The sequence below is a fragment of the Acartia tonsa genome, chromosome 10 (genome assembly GCF_053477335.1).
Source record: "Acartia tonsa isolate MP-2025a chromosome 10, ASM5347733v1, whole genome shotgun sequence".
Lineage (NCBI taxonomy): Eukaryota > Metazoa > Arthropoda > Copepoda > Calanoida > Acartiidae > Acartia > Acartia tonsa.
Genome location: NC_137269.1, coordinates 31,185,890 through 31,199,525, shown reverse-complemented (window position 1 = coordinate 31,199,525; position 13,636 = coordinate 31,185,890). Strand labels below are relative to the sequence as shown.

At 31.5% G+C, this 13,636-nt stretch overlaps 1 protein-coding gene across 4 annotated transcripts in view; it reads right to left on the bottom strand.

Annotated features, from left to right (window-relative positions):
* Positions 1-2,887: 2,887 nt before the first annotated feature.
* Positions 2,888-13,636, bottom strand: part of LOC145329875 (ATP-dependent DNA helicase Q1-like) — a 37,659-nt gene continuing 26,910 nt past the window's right edge. The window contains exons 22-30 of one of the 4 annotated variants that reach the window (XR_013883156.1): positions 13,112-13,169; positions 12,433-12,479; positions 11,400-11,480; positions 10,995-11,049; positions 7,914-7,959; positions 6,722-6,811; positions 5,839-5,944; positions 3,214-3,495; positions 2,888-3,031 (exon numbers count right to left, since the gene is read on the bottom strand). Coding sequence is in view for 1 of the 4 variants with exons in the window: in XM_080174322.1 (XP_080030448.1) it covers positions 3,382-3,495; positions 5,839-5,944; positions 6,722-6,811; positions 7,914-7,959; positions 10,995-11,049; positions 11,400-11,480; positions 12,433-12,479; positions 13,112-13,169 (597 nt within the window). In the remaining 3 variants the exon portion in view is untranslated. Of the gene's footprint in view, positions 3,496-5,838; positions 5,945-6,721; positions 6,812-7,913; positions 7,960-10,994; positions 11,050-11,399; positions 11,481-12,432; positions 12,480-13,111; positions 13,170-13,636 lie in introns of all 4 variants that reach the window. The other 3 variants (XR_013883157.1, XM_080174322.1, XR_013883158.1) reach the window with 3 other exon arrangements.

The window sequence follows — 13,636 nt, the reverse complement described above, 5'->3', positions numbered from 1 at the left end:
TTGTCTGTTAGTCAACCATATATCCTCGGGTATCGCATCTCAAATACACGCAGATTACGCTCTGGATTCTCTAGATGAGCACTTGAATCTAGAATCCCACCTTTATGAGGTAAGGTAAGGTATGGTATAAATTGAAAAGTAAATTTAGTAAGCTATTACACAATATATGGTTAGTAATAAAACCCAACTTGTCAAATAAACTTTTTTTTCCTTTGAACTCTCTTATTGATCTTATAATTTTTTTTTATATCAAATTTGCACCATAAAATTCCAAACATTTTCTAGATAAATCTGATTTTCAAGATAAAAAAGCTTTGACTCGTAAAAATGAATTAAATGCCTATTGACCTATCCTATGACACTGCAGTATATTGCATTATTTTATTTCCTTATCCCACAACTATTAATGCTGCATTACATGGACATGATTTTTTTTTATTTTCACACAATTTTCTTTAAAAATATAGACCATAAAATAATTAGAGCAAATTTCTCATCATGAGACTGCTTTTCTCAATTAATAAGAATAATATAAAGTATTACTTAAGTATTTTTTGTTTGAAGCTTAAGAGCTCAATAACTTCTGAACCGAATAGGTTCTCTAATTTAGGTAAACTTAATGTGATGGTTTTAGGCTATTTTCAGACTTTAAGACTTTTACCGTCCCCTCCCTGCCCCTTCAAATTGACAGCCCCTGGATGCTAGGGCTGTTATTAAGAACTAGCAGCTGCGCTCTAAGCATCTAGGAGCTCTGTATTCAAAAAAGTAAGGAAATTAGTTAAATAGCATAAAACCTAACTTAGATAAAAAAAATTAATAGCCTAAAACTATCCAGAAACCTATAAGAAGCTTCCATCAAACAAAGAACTCAATAGGTACAGTAGTTATCAAAATCTTAAGCTACAGACAAAAAAGCTTACTACTTTATATAATAGGATAATAGTACAGAATAATAAATAACAAAATGACTTACATTATCTAAAACAAGCAGAATTATCTGGTTGCAAGAAATGGTCTAGTTAAGATTGGAAATTTTAAAATCAGTTTTTACTGCAATAAGATGTAAGGTCTAAAAATAATCGCGTTTATTACAAATTATGAAAAGACTTATCCCCCCCCTATTCTCTCGCAAGTTTTATCAGGTGAAAAGACGTAATAATTTGCATAAAAATTGTGAGTAAACTTATTTTTGGAGTACCAAGAATAGAATTTATTCAAATTTCAAAAAGTATAAAAACAAAACTTTTATATTTTTGATCGTTTAAATATAAAATTTTTTGGAGAGGTCTAAAAATAGCATTTTTATGTATTATGAAATTCCTATTCAAGTGAAGGAAGACATTAGAAAAAAATACTAACCTATATACTAAAGAATCAGGATATCTCATCTATAATACAAAGTAGCTTGATGTCTGTCCGTCCGTCTGAAGCTTAAGATCTCGGTAACCACTGAACCGATCGGATTCTACTGTTCAGGGAATATACCTACTGGTCCTGTGGTGGTTTTAGGCTATTTTCTTGGGGGGGTGGGACACCCCCAACCCCCCCCCCTTTTTTGTAGGAGATTTCTTTAGTTCTTTTTATATGTAAAAGATTTCCTTGGTCCTTTTTATTTCTATTTTTTTTACAATTTTTCACCTTAATTTTTTTTGGATAACCTCTTAGGGCAAAGCCCCTAGAGGCTATGTAGTTATAATTCCCCAAGAATCTCTAAACAGACTAGATTATAGAGATGCTTCTCTTATTACATTGTACTTTGTTGTCCTAGGAATCGGTATCTCAAATATAATAACAATCGGATAATTATATCACATAAAAAATTGTTAACAATTTTAAAATCAACATGTTTGAAATGAACGTACTGACTGACATTCTGGTAGAGTTGCTATGCTTTCAAAATCGTACCTAATTTCTACAGAAATTACTATGCTTGAAATCGATAAGACAATTCTAACATGTTTAAACCTAATTTTAGAAAAGATTTAATTTCTACAAAAAACTCTTAATTGAATTACAAATTACAAAGTAATTAGAATGAAGGTTTTTATAAGAATAAATCAAAGAACATTTTTAGATAAATAGCTCACCTTTAACAGTCTGCTTCGGCAACATATAGGTTTTTTAAAATAACAATATATTACGGCGTTTTGCCTATTTGTCAAATATGTATTTTAATTTTAGAAAATAGCTTAAGAATCTTACCTTATTTTAAGAAATTGTAGTATCAAAAACGTATAAAACTTAAACAGTACTATATAAAAATGATTTTATTTTATCAAAATAGAAAGCATATTTAACAGCAATCATGTTTTAAACCATCTGACTATAATGTCATTATAATTTATATTACATTGAATGTATTAACCTTTTCTTAATAAGAGAATACAGTAATTTTCTCTTGCCCTCTACTATAACGTCAATAGAATAGGTACGCCAAAAGTGAAGACATCTATCCCTATTTTGCTAGGGCATTATAGACAGCTACACATAAAAATAAATACTACAAATACTACAAACTATCTATAAATATAGACCAGAAAATGTATTTATTTCTAATTTACACAGAATATAAATAGATAAATGAAGGCGGGGTATTAAAAACACATTAAAATATGAAGTAGAAGAAAATAAGATTTCTGAACTAAATTTAACTGTTTCGTTTTAATTTTAGCGTCTAGAAAAAGACCAGAAGTAATTAGTTAAAAGTGCAATTGTTTGAGTTTTTAAAATCTCTGAAACAACTTTTAAATGAACTTTTGGTATTAGAATTAACAAAATATTTAGCTAAATTGGAATTTTTAAAGCAAAATTTAAAGTAGAAAAAACACAGCTGTAACATTATGGCAGCTTATTTTAAGGCTGCCGATCCCGAATCTAAAAAAAAAACTAATTGAGATTCATTTATTTCTTATTAAAAAGCGTAATAAAAGTTAAATCATCAAATGCGCTGATTAAGTCTAGGTGACATAATTTCTACATCAATTACACAAATAAAAAAAAAAAATTTCTTTGATGCTTTCCCTCAAATTGCCTATCGAGCACTGATAGGAAATAAGAAAAATATCTCACATCCCCCAGCGGGAGTCTTTAACCTAAGTGGCACACCCAGTTCCCTATAAAACCTAACCCTGTTTGAAGTAAACAACAAACAAAACTACGGCCCCGTGCCAATCCAATTATTTTCAATTCATTAAAAATTAAGACATAGGCAACTTGAGGAAAAGCGCCGATATTTTTAAACAAAGGTCAAGTTAAATGAAATTTTTATACTACATTTAGAATTTAGAAACAAGGCGCGGTGGATGAACCACTGTAAAAATGCAACTTTAGAAATAGAATTTAAAAAGCCCTATAGTTTTTGGTTTACAATACGAACACTTTTTAATCACTATCGCTGTCTATAATAATACTGTTGGAAGATTTCTTCATCTTTTTGCTGGCTTGGGGCAGAAAATCTTCGCCGCTATCTATTTGTTCGTTCTTGGTGGGTGTAACCTAAAACAAGATTGGTATTCAGGAAAACAAAATCACTTAAAGCAACTAAAAGATTAAGCATAAATTCAAACAGCCATACAATATTTTTTTTAAAGCGAAGCCCGTCCGTACGTCACAGTTAGCTCTTTTCGTTAATTTAAACAGGTTAGAATTGTCCTATCGATTTCAAACTTTGCAAGATGATTCCTGTAGTAGTTAGATACAATTTAGAAAGCGTAGCAACTCTATAATCAATACCAGAATGTCCGTACGTCCATTTTAAACATGTCGATTTTTAACTTTTTTGACAACAAATTTTTGTATGTTAAAATTATCCGATTCTTCTGATTTTTTAAAAACTGATTCCTATTCCAACAAGGTACAATGTTATAAGCGAAGCATCTCTATAAACAAGTCCCAAAAATGTAAGTATGTCCTTAAACAGTATCATCTATTTATGCAACTTTGCAACAAGTTTACTTACAATATTGTTTGTACCGAAGCTCAAATTTATAAAAATATTAGTAAAAACGCAGATTTTCATCTATTTAGGGGAACCAGCCTAGACAGGAATATAACAAAACTAGCTTAAAAATATGGGTTCCATTGGTGTATCAGTTTTACTAAATGGACATTAAATTTAAGGCTATGTAAAGCAGTGTTTCGGAGCCGTTTGATTTTGGTGCGGCTCCGGCTCCAGCCTAAAATCAAAAAAAAAAATTCGACATATTTTTTTCCCTATAAATTTTTTTTTTTATTTTTGACTTTTGAAGGTTTTAAAGTTCAATTTTTGATAAAAATGGACTTGAAAAACCTAAAAAGGGCATTTGCACATGACAAAACAGAGTTACCAAATTATAATTTATAAAAAATCTCTTTATTTATCTAGTCCGGAGCCGTTTTTTAACGAAAATTACGGCTCCGGCTCCGAAACACTGATGTAAAGTGTAAACTATAGGATATAGTCTTTTCAAAGCAATTAATATTAATAATTAGTTTTCCTCTGCAAACAAAACTCCAGACAGGATGTAGTAATTTTTATATTAGTTTCAAATGGACGAGTCGATTTATGAAAAAAATTTAATATGTATATTTTTACATTAGCAGAAAAAGCCCCCTGCTTTACTAACATGATTTTCATTAGCTAAGCTACTCTATAATTAACTTTATTCGTCCGTCGGTCAGTTATCCAGTCCGAAAGGCTAGGGTGAAAATGTGATTCTCTCAACTGCTATTGAAGATACGACAATCAAATTTATTAGTGAAGATTCCTTTGATGTGTACGCATCTAATTATGCACTGTTTTGTCCGTCTGTCTATCGGCCATGCTCAAAAAGACAAAAACTTTGATAATTAATTTAAATTTTTTCAATCTCTAATCTTTTCTTTGTCATGAAAACTAAACATCTGTTCAATTTGTTCACTTTGCCCTTTCGTTCATTTAATGATTTTTTGTGCTTCACTACTTAAGGATGTTGTCACCCTTGTTGCTAATATGAGATACTAAGCGGTTGTCATGATTTGTAGATATAAAGCAAACATTAAAATCTAACGATTCTAAAATCAACCAGTTCTACTGAGGTACTAAAGTGTGGGATTGTCATTTTAATTAATTAAATTTGTTAAAGAAAAAAATAGATGAAAAAATGGATCAAGTATAAAATGCGAAAATTTTTAACAGCTAATGGGCTACTAACTGCTTAAAAGGATGCCGAACAGCTTAAGCTTTTACAACAGATACTCGTAATGGGCTAATTAATGCACAGGAAACACAAAAATCTGTTTCACGTGGGTTTACGTACGCCGCGCCGTTGGCTTTCTGAGCAATATTGGGTTTAGGCTATATCAGATTATTTGTAGTCCAGATTTTCTGGTACCCAAAGTAAATACGTTCTCAACGTAAGTACAATCATTGGCTGGTTGGTTAAAACTACCAGTTGCCAAACATTTCAACATATAATTAAAATCTACAGAATGGTTAATTTTCTTTATCATCATTGGGGATGTAAATCAATCGTTTAATGTCTTATCCCTTAAAAACCCTGGCATAAAGAACACTTTTCTCTTTAACATGTCATACTAGATCCATTTTAGTAACAGACATATAGTTTTCCTGTTAAATGTAATCAAAATAAGAGGCCAAGGGATAACATTTGTCATTAAATGACATTAAACATTGTGATATGCAGAAATGAATTCTTTTACATGTACATAATGGGCCAAACTGTATTTTTTTTACTCGTGGTTTAGGCCTGAAAGAGGAGTGGAATTTTGATCTTTAGCAAAGCTACTCTACGAATAGATTAAGTATTACGGATTCCAATATGATATTCTGTCATTTTACAAGATAAATATGTTTTTAACCTTTGATGTTTTAGAATCAGATTTTCTTGTTTCTTGCGACTGTTTTCTCTTCTTGTCACTTCCTTTATCCAAAGTTTTATTTGTCTCAGTGTTATCAGAAACTTTCCTAAAACAAGGACATGTATATTAAGATATATAAGTTTTCCGGAATTTTAAAGTTAGGAGGAGATTTGAAATCTGCATCAAATTTTGAGGATTTTTGATAAAATTCGTTTTTTCTATAATTCTTTATCTAAAAGCGGAAATGCAATTTAAGCTAATTAATTTTGGCATCTGTGATTGGCGGATTTAAAAAATCTGCGCTCTGATTGAATAGCGTACATCATTCAACCAATTAGAGCGCAGGTAGTTTAAAATCCACCTATCCTATTGGTCAAAATTAATTAATTAAAATGCATTTCCGCTTTTAGATAAAGAATTATACAAAAAACGAATTTTATAAAAAATCCTTAAAATTTGATGCAGATTTCAAATCTCCCTCTAACATTAAAATTCCGGAAAACTTATATATCTTAATGTATATATTGAAACTAAACTGAAGCCGCGACTGTGTAGTAAAACGTAGTGCACCCGAACTTGGTTGCCGGAGGTAGTGAGAGGTTCGAATCTCCGCCAAAAATCAACTAAGGTTGATGAAAATAGTTTCTACTGCTGCTATGCTAGATGGGCAACATTAATAGAGAAAGGGAAATGCTTTGTCCAGATACAGGTACATCTACCATGTATTTCAAAATAACGTGTAATGCTGGGCTGTTAGCTGATTTTAAAGACCCAATTCAAAATCATCTAAGGGTTCCCGCCCTGAGGGCAGAGCTACATATAGCACATGTTCAATCTATTCTTTAATTTAATATTTATAGATAATCACCTCTCCATTATGTACCTGTCTATTTTTCTGACAGCCTTGGTGTTAAATTTTGGCATCTTGACCATTAGTTTGTTGACCAGCTCTCTACGACCAGGTACCAGGTAGCTAAGGTAATAAGATTAATAAAGGAAGGGGGCGGAAGTGACACTTTTTGAAACCAAAACTAAAAGTCAAAGAAACTTAACTTAATAAAGAGTTACAGCTCTGAGCCTTGGCATGGCAGTTGCTTCAAAGAGGTCCCGCCTTTTCTCGCCATATAAGACACTTTTCAATTATATGAGAAAATTTTTTTTTTCATAAAAATTTCCTTTATATTTTTACTTGACACTTGTAAGATTTTACACTTTGGAATTTATTTAATATTGACATGATTGAAGTATTACAAGTGTCACGTGAGAATTTAAGGAAAATTTTTGAAATTGATTGAGAACTGTCTAATTTGGCCAAAAAAGGCAAAAATATTTCGGCGGGAAACGGCAAATTTCGGCGGGAGCGGTGGTTCCACCGCCGTTTCTTTACAGTTCCATATTGTACCTCTTTAAAGCAACTGCCATCTGTCAAATCTCAGAGCTGTAACCCTTGATTTTGTTGAGTTCATTTGACTTTTAGTTTTGGTTTCAAAAAGTGTCACTTCCCCCTCCCTTTTTACACTGAAAACAAAATATCAAATAAGAATGAAAAAAATCAATAAAAGCGAATCTCTGAAACCAACAAACGAATATGAAAACTTGTAGTGACAAATTTTAGTAAGAAGAATATCAATTTAAACTAAGTATTAACTAGTTTATAAACTTGTTCCAAAACGCGTAAATACAAAATTCTGTTTCAGAACATACATTTATATGACTTGATTATAGACATGCTTCGCTTCGCATGGTTAATATGGACGTACGGACTTTATGGTAACTATAAGAGTTGCTGCGTTTATAATGACTAGGACAATTTTAACATGCATAAATTTACGAAAAGATCCAACCGTGACGTATTTACAGACATACAGACCCTAATTAAAGAAAAGCTTCGCTTTTAAAAATGTTTGACTTAACCTCCTTCCATCCACTCATAAAAGCATTTTATTCTGTAATATAAAGATCAATACTAAGCTTACCATTAAATAATGGAATGATTAGAAGCTGTTTTTGAGATCTTAATTACCATGCTACATACACACATCCAGCTTCCTTAGTATATTATAAGATGAAAGTACCTTATTGTGGAGTATGGGGTAAAATGAAAATCTTCTTTAATAAAACCTGAACAAAATCAAGGATGTCACGATTAAAAGAAGCAAAGCATCCTATTATATAAAGTAGAAAGCGTTTTTTGTATGTTCCGAAGGGTCTCACTAACTGCTGAACCGATATTGTTCTCCTTTACAGTGATGGTTCATATAGGTCCTGGGAAGGTTTTAAACTATTTTTGGGAGGGGGGGTCTTAACCCCCTCCCCCCCCCAAAAAAATATTTTTTACTCTTTTGAAACTTAAATTTAAAATGGGATGAGGTCGACTTTTCCCCTTCCTACCTTAAGTTGCACCTAGAGGCTTCTAGGGGCGTAGCTGCTAGTATATAATAAAACAGAATAGGTACTGACTAATACCAGGGAGTAAGGGAGGGGACAATGGATCGAATATTCAATTTTTAGGAGTCTCAGACTTTGGGGACTGGCTTAAAGGGAACATGCAAGAATTTAGCAGTTTCTAACCAATCTTGGGGACCAATTATGAATGACGTCACGCAAAATCATGCATAATCTCGCGGCAAACTAGCGCGTCAACAAAAAAATAAACAATAACAAGCAGACAGAATATTTTGATTTTGAAAATTATTTTGTAAATTGAATCATTACATTTTTTAAAAGCGAAGCTTTTCTATAATTATTAAAAGCGAAGCTTTTCTATAATTAGGGTCGGTCCGTCCGTCCGTAACGGATAGCTTTTTTCGTTAATTTAGACATGTTAGAAATTTCCTATCGATTTCAAATTTTGCATGGTGATTCTTTTAGTAGTTAGGTACGATTTAGAAAGCGTAGCATTTCTATAATCATTACCAAAATGTCCGTACGTCCATTTTAAACATATTGATTTTTTTACTTTTTTAAATAGCTTTTTTCGTTAATTTAGGCATGTTAGAATTGTCCTTTCGATTTAAAATTTTGCATGGTGATTCCTGTAATAGTTAGGTACAATTTAGAAAGCGTAGCAACTCTATAATCATTACCAAAATGTCCGTACGTCCATTTTAAACATGTTGATTTTTTACTTTTTTAAATAGCTTTTTTCGTTAATTTAGGCATGTTAGAATTGTCCTATCGATTTCAAATTTTGCATGGTGATTCCTGTAATAGTTAGGTACGAGTTAGAAAGCGTAGCAACTCTATAATCATTACCAGAATATCCGTACGTCCATTTTAAACATGTTGATTTTTTTTTACAATTTTAACAACAAATTTGTATGTGACCTAATTATCCGATTGGTCTGATTTTTGGTATACTGATTCCTAGGACAACAAAGTACAATATTATAAGCGAAGCACCTCTATAATCAAGTCCTAAAAATGTAAATATGTCCATAATCATTATCATGTGTAAAGCAGTTTTTCAACAAATTTACTTACAAGTTTGCTTTGACTCTTATACATTCGCATTCTGATTATTCAGTTCTGACATTATACAAGTGTTAATGTCCGTTTGTCCTTCCATTTCAGAGCTTCGCTTTTATGGATGTTGTCATCATTGTTATATCTAATTCTTGTTTAATGTTAATTCATTCCGATTAGTGCGTTGTAGAAAGAAATTATATTAAGATTATTAGTTATTATGAGCAAAGCCTTCCTATAATTAGGTCCCGCACATTTGTACGTCCGTAACGGTTAGCTCTTTTCGTTACTTTAGACATGTTAGATGTTTCTTATTGATTTAATGTAAAGGCAAAAGTTTTTTGTCTTAAGCTTAATATTTCTGTAATTAATGATCCGATTAATTTCAAAATTTTAGGGAAAATTCACGAAGTCCTGAGTTGTTCAAGGTTTGTTTATCATTAAAATCTCAAGATAGTGTTATTTTATTTTCCTGTCCTGGATGCTAGGAGTGCAGCTACCAGTTATCCTAAGATATGTTACTTAAACCTTAAGATCTTTAAAATTAAGATGTACTTATGTTCTCAACTATTTAATTATGTAGTATGAAATTTTGACGCAAGGTATCTCATTTTTATTTCGTTAAATGAAATAACTTGAGTTAAAAGTTCTGTATGAAGGTAATTGTTTTAGTAAGTTTTGTAATATAATTATTTAAAGGCTTTTTCATGTCTAAGCTTTTTAATAAATACAATAAAAAAAATTTGGGTAAAAGAAGTTGTAAAAGTAAAATGGTATGTTTCCTTAATTTTCCGAAGATTAGATAATAACAATTATGGAAATGAATTGTAAACAAGGGTTTTGATCTCTAGAATCAAGGCTTGTAGTAAAGCATCAGTTTAAGAATGGTGCATTTCGAATTAAAAACAATTCAAAAAATCAAAAATTTCCACTAAAGGTTGCTATATTGCAAATACTTGTTTAATCTGGAAATATCTGGGTTTTCAACCTTAAAGGGTCACAACTATAAAATTGAATTAACTGCCCATTGTCCCCTCCCTTACTCCCTGGACTAATACAGATTTCTTTTTCGCATTTTAACATTATATTTACTAAATGTACAATATTTAATTGTTTCTTTTTTTTGACAGATTGATAATGCTACGTTACTTATGAGAAAATAGTTCTTGTTCAAAATTGAATGGATTTGATAACCCATTCATTCTTAAAGTCATTTGATATCAGCAAATTAAACTTCTAACAAAATTTTGTTAGGTATTTTCTTTAGAATTTTTTATTTCATAACAAAATTAAATTTTATTTTGATGAAATGTAATAAATTAATGGAAAATATTAGATGTTTGTACTTTAAAATGAGCTCAATAGTATCGCACCGAGCTGTGCGAATTTCTCAGTCGCGATACATTCCCACAACTTCCCCCCGGGCGGGTGGCGTGCTACGTGCAATTTCACCCCTCCCCCTTCCTTCAACACCCACTTTACGTCATGGACGCAGAGAAAATACAGGATCTTGCTGTCATACGCAATACGAGCGGTGTAACGCAATTTTCAGATTTTAATTTTTTTGCGATTTTTGACATTTATCCAACCCCTATATAGAACTCAGGGAGAGGTCCTACACACACCCCGTATGACCGCGAGATCCTGATTTTTTTCTGCTACCATCTCTTACATCTTGATAGAATTTTTACCTTCAATTATGAGATGAGATAAAATATTCTCTACTATCTCTCTGCTACTTTTACTCTTAACATAAAAAATTCTGTTACAATTCTTATGTCTTTGCTTCATTAAAAAAATAACAAAGTGTCAAATCTAAATTAAAAGTTGAAACAAACTAAGGGCCGTTAGAAAGCTCCACTAAAAAGCAAAACCATACAGGTCCAACAACGGCTTAGTGACCGCTGCACATCAAAATACTTTTATTATATGTAGACTAAAGAGGTATCAACACCAAAAAAACTTCATTTTTTCCACTTAGATTGATGAAATTCTTGAAGTTTTTTATTTTAAAATAATGTTTTTAGTACCTATTCCTTATTCATCTAAAATGTTATGTACTTTCCTTGTTTTAAATTGATTAAATTTGTTCTAACCTTCCAACCATCAATTTTAAGATTATTAGCACCTCTACCCAGCAAAGCATCCACCAACTTTAGTCCCGTCACCCGGAGCTCCTGTTACATTTTCAATAGATATTTTTCGCATCGTATTATAGACATAATTCCGCGGATATTAAGATGATAGATTATATGATTAAAACCAAGTTTGTCAGCCCCGACGATGGCCGAAGGTATGGTCTAAGAAAACTAGCATCAATATTATGATTTTTATTTCAAATTGTTTATAATATGATGCTATGAATGATTTTTCAATATCCGGTTCTAGTCCAGTGGATATTAGGGTAACTTATTTTTCAGCCTTATATAGGGGTAGTTGCACGAATTACATTTAAGCTTGAATTAAGAGAACTGCATATTTTTCAGTTCAATAATTTAAACTACATCTATAGGACATATATTTGAAAGAATTTAAATTTTTTACTAGATAGTTTTACAAATATCAAGACTTGAAATCATATTTTTTTCGTATATATGCAAAATAAATTGCTGTCCTGTTTTCACAAAAACAGCATGACTATATTGGTGGTGCCAAATTGATTGCTACCATAAACAAAATATCCAGGAAAATGTAGATTGCATAATAAATTTGTTCAGGGTTTATGTTAGATGGTATTCTTGTAACTTACACTCGCAATCAAACTTGTTAAATGCACTTTATGCAACTATCCCTTTTCTCTTTAAGGAGCTTAAAAGCGTTTTTAATAATTGTACGCATTTCAAGTGCTTGTAAAGAATTTATTATCTAAGGGTTTACAATAAAAATATTTTCTTAAAAGCATTTATGTAGAATTTTGTACATCTTAAATTGATTAATGTGTCAAGCAGAATCCTAAAATAAGGAATAAGGTATAGACAATAAGCGAAACAAATCTAAAATAATATTTGGGGGGCAGATAAAAAGGTCGTAAATTCTACTCATTGCTACCTCCTAACGACAGCTGAAAATCACATATCATCCTAGTTTGTTTCGAATTAATTTTGTTGTTGGTATAAGCTGATAATTTACCTTTTTGGCTGCTGCATTTAATATTTTGATGGCAGCTTCACAGTAATCTATGCAAAAACATATCAAATTAATTTGATAGTTTTTATTAGTCCATTTATCTTTGATCTTATTGTATTTTCTTTCAATTTAGTTGCATGTCTTACAAGTTGACTGCCTATTTTAATGTTTGACTGCCAATCTGCTATTTCCCTGACGACATCTGTCTCTATATTTCTTTCTCTATTTTTTTATTATTCCAAATGTAACTTTTATGATACTTGACTGGCTAGTACGTCAACCTGTCTGTCAAATTTGCGGCCTATTTAACTGTTGCACTTTAATTAAGAGGATAATTTTTTTGCACATTTTTCGTAAAGTTGTGTGTTAGCGTTTAGTCAAATGCGCTTATTTAGCCAAACTGTTCTGAATTATGTTTATTTCATATATCTACATTTAGCATTTAGTCAAAATTAGGAACAGTTTGACTTAATAAGCACATTTGACTAAATGGTAGCACAAAACTTTATGAAAAATACGCAAAAAATGACCCCCTTTATTTCTGAATCCCCATGCATCTGAAGGTAATATCACTGTGCTTACACAAATAAGTATCAATTCATCGATCTAATTTGATGTCTGTCAGATTATTAACTTGTCTTGAAACTAGTCTGTCTGTCTGTCTGTCCATCTACCTGAATACCTGAAATATCCATATCTTGAACAAGTGTGGAACCATCACAAACGTCACACATCTGATTTCAATTTAGTAACATTTTACATTTTATGATTTTGTATTTTCCTATAAGCAGCCAGTTGACAACTGATAACGCCTAAACCTTATTCTTACTGAAAGGTAGTGGGAAGGGTTGTTTTCCCCCCTATGCCTAACCCCCTGTGGAGGACCCTAGGCCGGCATCACTACCCAATACCCAATATAACCCAATGTAACCTGACCCAAAGTGATGAACAAGCAAATGAACCCGCACCCCTATTATTTTTTATTTTTTTAAAAATAAGTGTCAGTGCTCAAGAGGGTACTTTGTGTGATGGCGCTAAGATTTAAATTTAAATTGGTGAGGTGGAGAGTGATTTTCATTTCTCTCCAATTGTGTTAAAATTATTTTAGATGACATCTAGAATTGAGATATAAACAAATCTTTAGGTCCTGTAAAGAAGACGAAGTTTTTATAAAAAGGACATAAATTACCTCAGATTGGCTTGATTG